Source organism: Equus caballus, chromosome 3 (genome assembly GCF_041296265.1).
Source record: "Equus caballus isolate H_3958 breed thoroughbred chromosome 3, TB-T2T, whole genome shotgun sequence".
In the NCBI taxonomy this organism is placed as follows: Eukaryota; Metazoa; Chordata; class Mammalia; order Perissodactyla; family Equidae; genus Equus; species Equus caballus.
Window position 1 is genome coordinate 124,066,130 of NC_091686.1, and position 16,181 is coordinate 124,082,310.

At 41.8% G+C, this 16,181-nt stretch overlaps 1 protein-coding gene across 10 annotated transcripts in view; it reads left to right on the forward strand.

Moving 5' to 3' along the window:
* Positions 1-16,181, forward strand: part of POLN (DNA polymerase nu) — a 174,943-nt gene that overhangs the window by 88,839 nt on the left and 69,923 nt on the right. For 7 of the 10 annotated variants that reach the window (XR_011437648.1, XR_011437650.1, XM_001489088.7 and 4 more), the window contains 3 exons: positions 10,176-10,233; positions 11,203-11,280; positions 12,234-12,348. The exons of 1 other annotated variant lie outside the window; for it this stretch is intronic. Coding sequence is in view for 6 of the 9 variants with exons in the window: in XM_001489088.7 (XP_001489138.5) it covers positions 10,176-10,233; positions 11,203-11,280; positions 12,234-12,348 (251 nt within the window). In the remaining 3 variants the exon portion in view is untranslated. Of the gene's footprint in view, positions 1-10,172; positions 10,234-11,202; positions 11,281-12,233; positions 12,349-16,181 lie in introns of all 10 variants that reach the window. 2 more of the 10 variants (XR_011437649.1, XM_023638503.2) reach the window with 1 other exon arrangement.

Here is a 16,181-nt window from a genome sequence, read left to right on the forward strand (position 1 = left end):
TCATTTACTCAACAGACGTTTATTGAGCACTTCCTGTGTGCCAGGCTGTTCAAGGTGCTTGTGCTGAATGGGTCAAAACTTCTGCCCTCATGGAGTCTTGGGGGCTAGAGGGCATGAGACAGACAACAGACATTCTAAATAAGTCATTGATATGGAAGATGATGAAAGGTTGTGGAAACTATAGAGTCAGGGGAAAGAAGGCAATGTTCATGAGGGGAGTCAGAGGGGCTGATCAAGGAGGTGACCAAATGAAAGCTTTCAGGAGGTAAAGGAACAGGCACACGGATGTACGGCAGAGGAGCATTCCGGGAGAGGTCACTGGGTGCACGCCATCTGAGCTGCTCACAGGGCCCCCAGCACCACGCAGGTCAGGGCACGCCCCTGGGGCTTCAGATCAGGTCAAGGAGGGGAGCACCAGCCCAGCCTGACTACTGTCGTCTGGAGTGTGTCCATGGGGCCCTTCCTCAGTTCTCTGTCTTAATTGTCCTTTCTGTGATTGTGTTGCCATGATTTTTACTTGTTTTATTTTCCCCTGTATTCTTAAAAAAGTGACTTCAGGAAATATCTGACAGAACTCTGGAGGCAACAGAGCCCTCGTTTTAGGCAGACCTGAGTTCAAATCCCAGCTCAATTACTAGCTGTATGACTCTAGCAAGTTATTTAATTTCTGGAGAGCTCAATTTTCTCATCCATGAAATGATAAAAATAATGCCTTTTTTGTTAGATTACTGTGAAAATTATTTCTTTCTCATTTCACTTATTCAGCTAATATTCGTTGATCACTCCTGTGTGCTAGGGTCATAGGTACTGAGGACAGAGGGGTGACACCACAGGCATGACCTTGGGGGGCATTCTGGTAGAGCGGAGTTTGTTCATTGACTCCTCACAGCCTAGCACCTCCCGCGGTACTCGGAAGATGCTGCTGCTACTGTCACATAGAGATCAAGACAAAGGGAAGCCAGCATGCCTCGGGGTCAGCTGTGACCCTTGTTGTGATTATCACTCCCATTCGTTGTCACTCCAGAGGTTCCAAGGACATATTGAGAAAGACAGGGCTGCCATCTCTGTTACTGTATCTCTGCTGCCTTCTTGGGGTTTCACCTTCAGTTTGGAAACTTCGGTCAAACTGAAGATTACTGATTTCTGGACTGACAGTGGTACCCAGACACTCACAGTGCCTGAGTAGAAAGGCGATGGGATGACCTCCCTCATGGGTGCAGCTTCCTTCCCACACAGTTAAAACTATTCCCTACTTGGCATTTTTATTTACAACTACTGACATTTTAACAAAGGCAAAATTCTAGACTTAAAACATCATCTCTGCATCTTACCTTTTGCTGAATGTGAAATAAAGGCTGTTAACGTTGAATTTTTCTAGATCAGTTCTCTTATTTTTTTTAAACACACCAAAGTTCACCATGAAACAAATGCTAGGATTGTGCCCAGTTTTTATTACTAGCACTTTTTCTCTCCAGCCACTAATGGGAGCCTTGGGCTGCCCAGAGCAATTGAGGGAGGCTGAGAGAAGGGACACGGGTTCAGAGCACAGAGCATTTCCTGCAGTGGCTCTCCATGTCCTGCAGAAACTGGTAGGTTTATTTACACAAGAAACTTGGAAGTGGTTTTCATACACTGTGATGTGCACATTAGCAGCATAAAAATTTATACCTAGAGGAGAATAAAGTTGCCCCAATTTGCTTTTAATTTCCATAGTTTGAGGAACTTTTACAACAATCCTTCTGATGTATGATCTCATCATTGTGTGCTCACTCTGCGTTCTGCTCTAGAGTGTTAAAGAGGTTCATGGACATGGTCCAGCCCCCTGCACATTGGGTGGATCCAGGAGATTAAACTTTTCACTGAGTGGTCAGCGTTGGGAGACTAGCTGATGTCATGTAAATAATGATTGACTCCAACAAATTAAGTATTCTGACCCTCCTGCTTTCACACACAGAAACATTTAGATGTTGCCTTTCGATGTCAGTGTGGATGCCAACTCCTTGCCTGAGGAGATTAATGGGGAGTCCCACCCCTCTTGGCAACATGATATCTGCAAATAGTTCTTTCTTTCTTCTTCTTCCTCAGAAAGGCACAGTTCCTCCTGTGCATTAATGTCTGGTTTTGGTCTTTGACAGCATCCATTTGCTAGAGTGATGTCTCTCTTGGATGCTATCATGGGCCTGTGACAACTATGCTTCCATCTATGCCCCCAGTGTGCTGGGTGCTGCCCCCAGGCTTCGTCCATGTTCAGACTGTCACCTAGTGGAACCCAGCTCCTTCCCAGTTTTAGACTCTTGTTAGTTGTCTTATCCCCACTGTAGTCACTTTGATCACCCTTGGTGTTTGGTAACTCACATGCATGTACATTCATTGCTCACCTCAACAGACAAATGTGTGAGCACTAATTTGTGCACGAGGCTGTAGGGACAGCACTTTGTCTGATTGCTGTTTTTCTCATAGAGGCCAGTGCAGAAGCTCTGCTGCATTTCCTGTGTACATTTGTGAACATGAACCCAGGTACGTGAGCAGACGTCTGCAGACCTGGCTGGTACACAGTGCAGCAGAGCATGAGGAAAGGCATTAGCCATGGAAAGCTTGGCATAGGCTGATACCCTCCTCTATAAAGGGCTTGCTGGGGTGGACCCCAAAGGACAGTTAGGAAAGAAGATGTGTGTGCTTCTGTGACTGTTTCCTGTCTCCTCCTTTCCTGGAAATTTGTCGTGGCTGATTTCCCTCAGCTCACTCCTCAGGTACTGAAGCACTCTGTCCTTCCCTCAGAGCTCCCATGGAGATTTTCCTGTGGCTTTCTTTCAGTATTGTTCATTTGACCCTTGTGTTGTGTTATTTATGTGTGTGAGTCTCCCAAACTAGATGATAACTCTGGGAAATGTCTGAGTTCATTTTGTATTGCTATCCCTCTCAGGACTTCATATCACATTCTTTAAGTGTAGTGGTACATAAGAAATATTGGATGGATGGACGCAGCAGGATACAGAAATCAGAATTAAGTTAAAAATGGCAATTTATATATTATGTGTATTCAAGTTTTGATTATTGATATGCTATCAGTGCCCCTATGCCTCACTCATTCAGCAAACACACATTTGTTAAGCACTTTGTTTGTGCTGGCGCTGCTGGAAGTAGAGACCCAGAACCCCAGTTATACAATGTTGTGATCTGATTTTGACCAAGAGACTTGGAGGATGCTATCTGGAGCATCATGAGAGGCAACTCATGATTTCAAAAAAATGAAAAGTCTACCTACTGAATGAGAGAAAATGTTTGCAAATCGTGTATCTGTTAAGGTGTCTGTACAAAAAATATATAAAGAATTCATAAAACTCAGTAACAAAAAATAAACATCCAATTTAAAAAATGGGCAGATCTGAATAGACATATTTCCAAAGAAGACATATAGATTGCTAACAGGCACGTGAACATCACTCATCATCAAGGTAATGCATATCAAAACCACAATGAGATATTACCTCCTACCCATTAGAATGGATATCATCAAAAAGACAAGAAATAGCACGTGTTGGTGAGGATGTCAAGAAAATGGAACCCTTGTGCACTGTTGGTGGGAATGTAAATTGGTGAAGCCACTATGGAAAACAGTATGGAGGATCCTCAAAAAATTAAAAGTAGAACTACCATATGACCCAGCAATTCCACTTCTGGGTATTTATCCAAAGAAAATGAAAACACTAATTCAAAAAGATATATGCATGAACCACCATGTTCATTTCAGCATTATTTACAATCGCCAAGACATGGAAACAACTTAAATGCTCATCTATGGATAAATGAATAAAGAAAATGTGGTGTGTGTATATATACATATATATAATGGAATATTATTCAGCCATAAAAAGAATGAAATCTTGCCATTTGCGCCAACATAGATGGACCTTGAAGGCATTATGCTAAGTGAAATAAGTCAGAAGAGGATAAATACTGTATTATCTCACTTATAAATCAATACGGAATCTAAAAAAAACGAAAAACAAAACTGAGCTCATGGATATAGAGAACAGATTGATGGTTGCCTGAGGCAGGGTGTGGGCAAAATGGGTGAAGGCGGTCAAAAGGTGCAAATTTCTAGTTATAAGATGAGTATGTCATTGGGATGTAATGTACAGTATGGTGACTATAGTTAATAATGCTATATTACATAAGTAGCTAGAAGAGTGGATCCTGAAATTTCTCATCACAAGAAAAAAAATTTGTGATTATGTATGGTGACAGATGTTAACTGGATTTATTGCGATAATTTTGCAATATATGCAAATATCAAATCATTACATTGTACACCTGGAACTAATATAATATAATGTCAATTATACCTCAATTTTTAAAAAAAGGAGGAAAAGGGGAGCCAGATCACCAAAGAGGGCCAGATAGCATGCTCTGTTGGAGAAGCTGCAAGTAGCTCAGTTTGGCTGGTGTTTGTCTGTGGGGCAGTGGTGAGAGACGCAGTTGCAAATGGCGATCAAGATCAAATCATAAGGGCATGAACTCTATCCCCAGGATAATGGAAAACTACTGAAATATTTGAAGCCAAGGAGTGAAAAGATGAGTTTTGTGTTTTTGAAAGCTTACCCTGGTGGTAACCCTGTTCCTAGCCTGGGTGACATCTGCTCAGAGAGGTGCTCTTTGATTCACCCTCCCCATTCAAAATTATAGCACCCTGTTATTGTCTTGCATGATTACAATTTGTAACGATGCATACTTCTCTCTTTTTTCTCTCTAAAGTGTACGCCCCTCAGAACAGGACCCATGTCTGTCTTGTTTCATTTATTCTTTGCCTCTTTCCACTAGAATGGAAGCCCCATGGGGGCAGGAACTCTGCCTGCCCTGTTCACCACTTGTTTTCCCAGCTCCTAGAAGAATGTCTGGAATAAATTGGGTAGCCAATAAACAGTAGTTGACAGAGTGAATGATACAGTTGCTTCAATCATGGTTGGGAGAATGTTGTTAGAACCCAGGTAAGATGAGACAGGACACGGGCAGTGCAAAGGATGCAGAGAGAATAAACAGGAAGACATCCAGGCGGTAAAGCAGATACAGGCTGTATGGAGGGGAAAGGACCAGAAGAGTCTAGTGACACGCCTCTTTGGACTTGTGAAACTATCTGGAATGGAGGCACCATATGTTAGTTGGTTTGTTTAATCTAGGGGTAACAGATAGCCCATAACCATGTAAATACATAACAAATTTCCATTGTAGTAAGTGCCAAGGGAAAAATAAACAGGGAAAATAGGAATAAAGAGTTAAGGGGGTGGGGGTGCTACTTTGGCTTAGATGTTCTAGGAGGGCTTCACTGAGCAGGTGACATTTGAGCTGTGGCTTCAAAATTGAGAAGGAGCTGGGCTTGCTAAGGTCTGAGGGAAAGTAATGTTCCAGAGAAAGACCAAAAGTCAAAGGCTCCAAGTAAGGAACAGCTCTGGACGACTACACGCCTTGAGATGCTAAAAGGAGTTCTGTAGAAAAGGGTTCCTTAGCTAACTAAATTTGAGATACGCCGCAGGCCAAATTCTACAGGGTTTTCCCTCACAACCTAGTGAGCTATTACCTGTAGGGAATTTGCAAGTCCTGAGTTGCAGGCCTGTTTTGCCTCTTGCTGGTCTGAATCCACCTTTTGCTGCTGCAAACCTCTTCTGACCTTCAAGACCCAGTTCAGGCTGCAGTCTTCTGTCCATGCCAGCAGTCTCCACCGCTGCAGCTGACATCACCTCCCCCTCCTCTGGCATTTTTGCCAGGACCTTCGGTTTTCTGTTTGGTCAATTAATATTCTCCCCACATAGAAAGCTTTCTCACAACACCACCCCTCTTTCAGTTTGCTTCTCTCACTGCATACAGAAAAATGCTTGCTGTGATAACTTCCCACCCCTTAAGTGTGGGCTGCACTTAGAAACTTGCTTTCAAAGAATACAGCATAGAAAAGGACAAATAAAAAAATAACTTTTCAATGGAGAACCTAGCAAGCACCACCTCAGATCAAGGTCAATATCAACAGTGATAGGTCATGTTGATAGCATGTGCCTTTGATACGATGTGATGGGAAGGGCACTTTACCTCTGTGGTCTTCTTCCCAAAACCAATAATCCCAGTCTAACCATGAGAAAAACATCAAGCAAATCTCAACTGAGGGACATTCTGCCTGACCAGTACTCCTCAAAACTGTTAAGGTCATAAAAAAGTCTGAGAAACTGCCACAGCCAAGAGGAGCCTAAGGAGACATGACAACTGAATGTAATGTGTTGTCCTGGATGGGATCTTGGAGCAGAAAAAGGACGTTAGGTAAAAGTTGGTCAATTCCAAGTAAATTATGGAGTTTAGTTAATAATAATGTGTTGATGTTGGTTTCTTAGTTGTGACAAAGGTATCATAACAATGTCAGATGCTAGCAATATGGGAAACTGGGTGAGGGGCATATGGGGACTCTATACCATCGTCCCAACCTTTCTGTAAAACTGTTCTAAAATAAAAAGGATATTTTTATTTTTAAAAAATTTAGCATAATAGAAGATTTCATAGATGTTTTTGGTGCTCTCCATCAAAATATTCTGGTCCTATTTTTAACAGCTGTTTTATTTAATTTTAATAACTTATCTCTAGGCATATTTGGGACACTTCATAAAAGCAGTTCTGATTGAAAATATTTTATTTTTTCTTGTTCAGTAATTTTATGTTCCACATCTCCAATAAGAATGCACAGCTTTTTTATCCAGCTTGTTTGAGATTGACTTAAAGGAACTACTTACTATTCCTCTTCTTTCCCTGTAGCACAACAGTAAAATATTGCTGTTCCTGGTTGAGATTCTCTGCCATAGTCAGATGCCAAAGCTCTCATTCATGCCTTGGCAACTCACCATGGACAGAACTGCTATTGCAGGATAATAGAAAAGAAGAACCCATTTGAGATTAGTGGGAGTGCCTAGGAGTCAGGCTGATATCTGTCAGCAGTGACGGAGGGGAAAAAAAAAAAGAGCTAAAACCTTCAAGTCCCTTCTTGGGATTGCATGCTTCCATACGATCAAAGAACAAGATATACATTTTAGCTTTCCTTAAAATGTTCAAATTATAGGGGCTGGCCCTGTGGCCGAGTGGCTAAGTTTGCGTGCTCCGCTTTGGCGGCCCAGGCTTTACCTGGTTTGGATCCTGGGCACACACATAGCACCACTCATCCATCAGGCGCTGCTGAGGTGGCATCCCACATAGCAGAACCAGGAGGACCTGCAACCAGAATACCCAACTGTGTACTTGGGGGGCTTTGGGGAGAAAAAGAAAAAAGAAGAAGAAAATGAATTTTCCCTTTTAAAAAAGTTCAAATTGTAGAACATATTTAACAAAGTGTGCTATGTAAGTTAGATATTTAGTGAATTTTCTTTTTTTTTCCCTTTTTCTCCCCAAAGCCCCCTGGGTACATAGTTGTGTATTTTTAGTTGTAGGTCCTTCTAGTTGTGGCATGTGGGATGCCGCCTCAACGTGGCCTGATGAGCCATGCCATGTCCGCACCCAGGATTTGAACTGACGGAACCCTGGGCCACTGAAGTGGAGCACGGGAACTTAACCACTCGGCCATGGGGGCCAGCCCCTAGTGAATTTTCTATTATCCTATTGTTTGTTATATTGTAAAACATAAAAATTGGCATTTAATTATCAAAAGGCTTCCTTCATATTCATCTAAAAATAATCAATTTAAACTTAACATTACTGCTTTCTCAGAACAAATAGGAAACTTATTTATCCCTCTTTCTTTTGGTAAAGCAACTTTCATTAAAACTGTTATTTTATGTGCTGTGGGAGGGAAATGATTTTAGGAATTGTGCACTTGTCTGCTGGGTGATCCTGACATCCCGCTGTGCTTACCAAGAGCTTTTAGCCGGGTACATTAGTTACGGTCTGATCTGATCCTGATTTGACATGCTACTTGATAGAGAACACATCCTATTTAATATAGCTGTAGACATTGAAATTACTCAAAGTGAATAAATTGTAGATACTCTTTATTAGGTTGAGAAAAGACTCTTTTTCCTAGTTAGTTGAGATACTTTAATACGAGTGAATGCCAGATTTTTTTGAATGCTTTTAATATTCTATGATGATGATGATGTGTTTCTTTTTCTTTAGTCTACTAATCTGATGTATCATATTAATGACTTTTGGATTTTAAACTGACCTTGCATTTCTGAGGTAAATCCCACTTGGTCATGGTATATAACCCTTTTTGTATGTTGCTAGATTTAGTTTGCTAATATTTTATTGAGGATTTTTGTGTCTGTATTTATGGAGGATATTGTATTTGATCCTGGCTTTGGTATCAGAGTAACACTGACCTCATAGAATGAGTAGGCAAGCTCCTCACTCTGCCATTCTGGGAGTACCTCTCATTGCTGAATTTTTTGAGAATTCTTTATATATTTCAGATCCAATGTGATTTGCAAAAAATTTCTCCTGGTATGAGGCTTGATTTTTCTTCCCTTAAAAGTGTCCTTCACAGACCAAAGGTTTATGCAAGTTTGATAAAGCCCAAATTTTCAATTGTTTTCTTTTATGGACCTTGCTGTTTGTATGTTTCTAACAGCTCTTTGTCTAACCCAAGACCACAAAGATTTTCTATTGAGTCTTCTTCTAAAAGTTTTAGAGTTTTACATTTTGCATTTAGATCTATGATCCATAAATTATAGAATCAACTTGTTGATAGCTATGAAGAATCTTCCTGGGATTTTGATTGGTCTTGTGTTGAATTTATAGATCAATTTGGGGGTCATTGGTGAATTAATATTGAGTATTCTAATCCATGAACATGGTATGTCTTTCCATTTATTTAGAGCTTCTTTGATTTCTTTCATCAGGATTTTATAGTTTTCAGCATACAGGTTTATACCTAAATATTTTGGGGGTGTATTGTTTATTAATTTGAATGTCCAGTTGTTCATTGGTAATATGTAAACATACAATTGATTTTTGTATATTGACTTTATATCCTGGTACCTTGGTCAACTCATTCATTAGTCCTAGGAACTTTTTTGTAGTTTCCATGACATCTATGAAGATTTAGACAATTGTGTCGTTAGTGAATAATAAACATTTTGTTTTTTCCTTTCCACTGTATGCTTTTTATTTCTTTTTCTTGCCTTATTGTGCTGGCTAAGACCTCCTATGTTATGTTGACTAAAAGTATTGAGAATAGACATCCTTGACTTGTTCCTGATCATAAGGCAAGGATGAATCTTTCACTATTGAATCTTTCACTGTGAAGGATGATGTTACATTTAGGTTTTGTCACAGATTTTCTTTATTATGTTAGAAGATTCCCTTCTATTCCTAGTTTGCTGAGAGTAGTTTTTATCATGAATGGATATTTAATTTTGTCAAATGCTTTGTCTGCACCTATTAAGATAATTACGTAATTTTTCTTCTTTAGTCTGTTACTACAGTGAATGATATTAATAGATTCTCAAAAGTCAAACTTTCCAAGGCTGGAATTTTGGGGATTAACCCCAGTTGGTCTTGATGATTGTTCTATTTCTGGATTTGATTTGCTAATATTTTATTTAGGATTTTTTGTATCTGTATTTATGAGGGATGTCGGTCTGTAGTTTTCTTTTCTTGAAATGTATGTGTCTGGTTTTGTTATTAGGATGTTACTGGCCTCATGAAATGAATTAGGAAGTATCCCCTCCTCTTGTATCTCCTGTTAGAGATCATGTAGAATCAGTACAATTAGCAAGACAGAGGTCAACACCAAGGGTAATGGAGGAGGGGGTGAACAGGGTGGAGAGACCTAAATTTTCACCTTAAAATACGTTTTGAAAGGAAAGTACAATATACAAATTTCACAGAAATCTATATTTGGTATATTATGTAGGAATTTTAAAGTTAACTAAGTTTATAATTTTGGCTGCTGATAAAAGAATTACTGTATGTAATTATGATAAGGCTTACATTCGCTGATTATATTTAGTGGTGCACCCACCGAAATTATGTTTCAGTATTAGACAGTTGTGTTAAGTATTTATATGCTTATGCATACATAATACGTTGGCATTAGTTATTTTGTTAATGTTTAAGAAAATTTGACACATTTTTAATACCCTTAAATATACAGATTAATTTAAGAGTAGATACTATTTCAACTAAAGCTATTTTCCTCTTATTATTAGCAGAATATCCAGGGTATCTCCAAGCATCCAATTCAAATTACTAAACCTCAAAATTTTAAAGGTATTACATTTCTTTCTATTTTGCTAAAGTCTTGAGTAACATTTTAAAAAAATCTACAAGTGTTTGTACTTGCTTTTCTGTATAACTAACTGCTTTGCTTTCCTGAAGTTCTCCTTTGTATGACCAGGATTTAAATATACATTGAAAAAGAAAACACAGCTAAAGTGATATGGTGCCTCCCTTTTAGCAGTTTACATGTTAAAATAGATGATAATTATACAAGGAAAGTAGCTCTCTTCCTACCATCTCTCCCCCACCAGCTTCTCAGTAAAGAAAAAAACAAGCAGACATACAATAGAACTGACTTTTATTACAGCCTGAAAATTACTGGAAATGTTTATAAAAGCATACTAACGATCTTCTTTCTTTTAAGCTCTTCCACTGTAATGCTGATGGTTACGTTTCTAAAAAACACAAAGGTCAAATCTGAGCAAAGCAGGGTTCTGTGGCCCATTCCTAGCAAACTCCTGCCCCCGTGGCTTTGGGAACTGCTGCCCCAGACGCCACAGCAAAACAAGGAAGTGTGATGAGCAGTCCTTCTTAAAATACACATAATCATGCTTAAACAGGACTCATGGAAGGTGACGATAAGGAGATTTATCTCCTACCGCCCTTTGAAATGTGTTCAGTGGGAGAATCTTAGAGTTCGTGCTTCTCCATGGTCAGTCTTCTAATTAAGGAGGCTCGCAGAGTCTCTAGATTGCTCTTATTGGAATACGTCCAAGTGTCAATATTTCATCTGTTCTTCATTACCTATTCCAGACTGAACAGAAAATTTTAACAACAGAAAATCTAGTTTACTTCCAGTAGTAATATTATATTTTCAGATTATGTTAGTAAGAACATTCAGAAAAATCAGAAATCTAGACTCTTTTGACTTTAGACTGATGTTAAAATAACTTTGTATGAGGAATAGCTGTGAATCAGCTCGTGACCAACTCACCAAGTGCTTTTGAAATAACAATTCAGGTAAGGAAGATGACATCCTCACCATCTCCCCGAGGACCATGTTTGTCTCATCTGAAGGCCACACCTTCCTGGCAGCAGGTATGTGCAAGCTATGGTGGAGAGACGCTGTGTCATTGTAGCTCACATTACGCGTTTTGCACAGTTCAAATATTTAAAAATTTAATAATTCAAAGGTATTCACAGAACTCATTCTTTAAATCCTAAGGCAAATATTTGTATGAGGCAAAGATTTCTTATGCATAGTAAATAAGAACAGATCTGCTTCCTGGGTCTCTTACTTCACCATAGCTAGATCCCAAATATCTCTACGTGGTCCCACTCAGTCTGCCCCTTCTTTTTCCTCTCTGTCCTCGTCACCCACGGCTCTCTGTCTTGCTTGCTCTCTACAGCCATGCTGGCCACTCTGCTGTCCTCCAACACACTAGCCAGCTCTACCTCAGGCCCTGCGTGGGACCCTCTTCCCCAGATATCGTCTTGCTCCCTCCTTCACTTCCTCTGTGCCTTTGCTCAAATGTGCTTTCTTGATAAGGTGTACAGTGACTACCCTATTTATGACAGCAACTTCCCTATGCACACACTCACTCCTGAACCTTCTTATCTTGATCTTTTTCATTTCGTTTCTCACTGTCTAACATACCAAATAATTCATTCAAATTGTCTCCCCCTCCTAGAATGTAAGCTCTATGAAGGAAGGGATTGTTGTCTGTTCTATTGATGCCATATCCCCAGCACACAGCTTGGCACATAGTAGGCCCTTTCTAAAATTCTGATGTATAGAATGAATGAATGAATAAATACAGCCCACCCTGGAGGCATGACCGGCCTCACAGAGGCAGAAGGGGTCTCTTGGACTTTCAGGCACAGGATGTCCAGTGGCCCTGAGGCCAAAGCACCCTGGCAGGTGGGAGGTGGGGATGCTGACCTTAATACCTCAGCAGGGAGGGAAGATTGAGTGTTGGCTAAGGGGTGGGTAGCAACAATGAGGGACATTGTTGCTAGATTCTGAATTAATGCAGAACTCTATCTAATAGACTTTTCACAGATTGAATTGCGCATTCTTGCACACTTATCTGGGGATCCAGAACTTCTGAAGTTATTCCAGGAATCTGAAAGAGATGATGTATTTTCTACCCTGACTTCACAGTGGTAAGATATATGAGTTCACAATATTATCAGATCTGCAGGAATGCTGACATGATTTTAAAAGCCTGAAGTTATTCCAAGGCTATTTTCATAAGAAAGAAATTATGTTTTTCTCTAGTAGTTAATCTTTTTGAAAAGAAGAGTAGATAACTAGGATGCCAAGAGTTTCTCAATTATGAAAGAAGCTATAGCTCTTTACCACTAAAAAAGAAGTCAATTGCTAAAGAATGTAGTAGAAATATTGGAAAAATTAAAAGTGCCAGTCATGCGTTCCCTCCAGATGAGTGCCAATGCAAAGAAGACAGAGCCCAGGGTGCTGGGTGCGTGTGCCTCGTGCTTTGCAGAGGAGAGTGAACATCCCTGCTGCTGCCGCGACCCTGTCAAGTGGGCTAGGAGCACATTGGGCTGCGAGTGACAGTCCCTGTGTGACAGTGACTTACACTCAGAGAGTTCTAGAGGCAGATGGTCTCAGGTTTTGCTGGGCAGCTCAACAATGTCAGCCCATCCTTCTTCCCGAGTCAGTATTCTTAGGATCTTGGCTTTTCTTCCTTCTGGTTGTGAAATATCTGCCACTGTCTCCACAGCAGGACAGAGAGGGCAGCTGCAGGCTCTCCTCTCACATCTTCCCTTGGGTCTGGAAGGTAGAAGTCCTCCCCGAGAGCCCCACCACAGACAACTCTTACACCTCATTTTCCAGAGTGGGGTCGTGCAGCTGCCCTAGCTGTAGGGAGGCTGATGATGGTAACCCTCTAGAACAAAGAGGCGCAGTCACGGTTTCTCACCAGGGCCAGGTACGTCACTGCCTGGAGCAGTCGGGATTCTGCTGAGGAAGAAGAGGGGCCTGGATAGGCCTGCTGCTGAGAAGGTTGCTGTGCCTGCTGTCACCGTCCCCTCCTTCAGCAACTGCAGGTGCCAGCCTCCCTCTCACCTCAGCCTCTGCCCTCGTGCTGCTCTCTCCTGTGGACCCCCTCACCCTCTCATCCCACATTAGCTGGCCGTCACCTTGCTCACCCTCAGAGCCACCCTAGGGACATCACTCCATGAGGTCTGTCCCTCTGTATTCTCAAGCCCCTGCATTTTTCTCCTCATACACTCACTCTTTGTTGTTGTCACTGTCTTTTCTGAAGGTATATGAGCCCTACAAGGGCAGGGCCACATCCCCTTGTCCAGCACAGGTGCTGGCCGCTCTCTGCCTCACTGCCTCCCACCCTCTCCAGCCACTGGAGCTAGATCCCAAATAAGGCCTTTCCCCCAAGGACTCATCCTTTACCTGGTCCACTCGGCCCTGGTGGCATTCCCTCAAGGACCTTCCATGACCACCCTATGCTCACTTTCCTTCCCAGCACTACCGCTCCCCAGTCACATGTGTTCTCGTTTGTTTCCTGACTGTCTGTCCCTGCTGCAATGTCAGCTCCGCGAGGGCCAGGCCACTCTGCTCTCGCTCCTGCTGTGCCGCACAAGGTATGGAGACTCAGTGAGGATCTGTCGAATAAATGAGTAAATAGCATGGAATTCAGAGTTTTCAGTTGATCAGAAAACATCTCCTCTCCAAAAACACCACCATCACAAGACTTATTTGAATTTAAAAAATTGGAGGAGAAATGTTATATCTCAAGGTAACAAAGGAATGAGAATGTTACTATTTGCTGAGCTGGATTTTAAAGAGTGGTTGTGGAAATTGTTTATGATGGCAGCAGCAGGGAAAGCAAACAAAACCAAAGAATAATGGAATAATGGCCTGGCGGAAGAGACGTGCTAGGGTATGAGAATACGACGGTGTAAGTAAAGCAGTCGGGGCCCAAGCCCAGCTTCTGAGCGTTAGCCTTGAGTCTCCGCTACCTGCCCTGGGCCGAGGACCTCCTCTCGTTATTCCCTCTGTCGCCCTCTGCACTGTCCTTTGTGCCTGGTCTTCCCCCACACTGGCCTCGCATCTGCTGCTTTTTAACACAAGTGACCTCCATCGTGACCCACCTCATCCCCCAGGCTCATCACACCCTAAGCTGTTTCACACCTAGATCTTGCAGAAGTGTGGCCTGGGTTCCTCTCTCTGACCCCAAGTTCTTCATCTCGGAACTCTCTTCTTGCTGGCCTTGCTCCCACCCTCCCAGCCCACCAAGCCCTCCTCTCCTGTGCGTGCATCTATCATTTACTGCACCTCACAGTGATTCCTGGCCACACTGCAAGTTCAGCACCGTGAGATGCAGCCCAGACATGTCTTCTGCGTCCTCATCACATCCTGGGCGCTCAGTAATGGCCTGCTGGATGAGTCACTAGGCATATGAAGACATGATGGACCCCTCGCCCTCCACTAAGCCCTCCTCTTAGGGCTCGGTGCTCCTTTGACCTCCCTCCCTGGTTGCATGTTCCAGCCCAGAGTGATCCCCACTGTCTGCTTTCCCATCTCCCACCCCAAGGTGCTGGAGGAAGCCACAGAGTGGTGGTGAGAGAGTCCACTATAAAGTTGAGTCATCTGACCTGAGAGGGACCCTTACATCTCTACATCATGTCGAGAGGGACATCTCTACATTTTGTCTCATCAGCTGCTCCAAACTCTTTTTGGCCTCCCACAGATGTCTACTCTTCTCTATTAGTCTTGAAAAAGAACCTCCCCTCTTATTTGAATGACAAAGTAGAGGGCCTCAGACTCCTTTCCACTCTGCCTCAATATGTCATTGTATGTCCTCCTCCCAGTCTTCAAAGGTTCTTGTCTCAAAGGAAGAAGCATCCTCTATTGCCAAGATCAGGACTGTGCATTGCACATCTCTAGGTGATGCCACACATTTAGACATCAGTGTGAATAGCACCTCCTAGAGTTGTGCAGTGCACAACCTTATGTGGCAGTTCTCATCCATATTTCCTTTATTTTCCATTTTTACTCCAGCATTGTTAATATCTTCTTTTGACTTCCATCTTTCCCTCTACTGGGGAAAAAAACAAAAAACCAACTGTTTAGGGTTACCCTAAAGACAATGCTAAATAGAAATTCTTTCTTCAACCCCACTGCAGCTCTCATTTACTCTTTAGGTACAAAACAAGTCTATACTTACTCCCTATGCTTTCTCACTACCGGCTTATTCGTACTTTTTTGAATAAACTTTCCTTTTACCTACGTAGGCTTTACTTCTTTTAATTTGAAGCTCAGAACTCCTTCCATCTAAGACAATAATTGGCTTTCTTCGGGGTGCAGTTGGCCCTGAGGTCCAAAGCAAGCAAGAGCAGGCTCAGACCCTACCGATCTCCGTTCCTCCAGCTCCAAGGCTCTGCAGGCATCTGTGCTGACATGTAGCATCACTGACTCTCAGTGCCTCCAAGTCCCGATGCTTTCTCCTGGTCCACTACTCCTGGGCAAATGCCCTTCTCCTTGGCGTGCGCTATTTATCCTTTTTCAAATTGAGATATAATTCACATACCGTAAAATTTACCCTTTTAACATGTATAATTCAGTGGGTTTTAGTACATTCACAAAGTTTTGCAACCATCACCACTGTCTAATTCCAGAACACTTCCATCACCTTGAGAGAAACCCCATACTCAGCCATCACTCCCCATTCTGCCCTCCCCTATGGAAACCACTAATCTACTTTCTGTCCCTATACATTTGTCTGTTCTGGACATTTCACATTAATGGAATCATACAATATGTGGCTTTTTGTGACTGGCTTCTTTCACTGAACATAATGTTTTCAAGGTTCATGCATGTTGTAGCGTGTATCAGTGTTTCATCCCTTTTTATGACTGAATTATATTCCGTTATATGAAATAATGTATTCTATATATTTCAGTTTAAACAAGCAAATAATATTCCATTTGTTTATCCATTCATCAGTTGGGTTGGA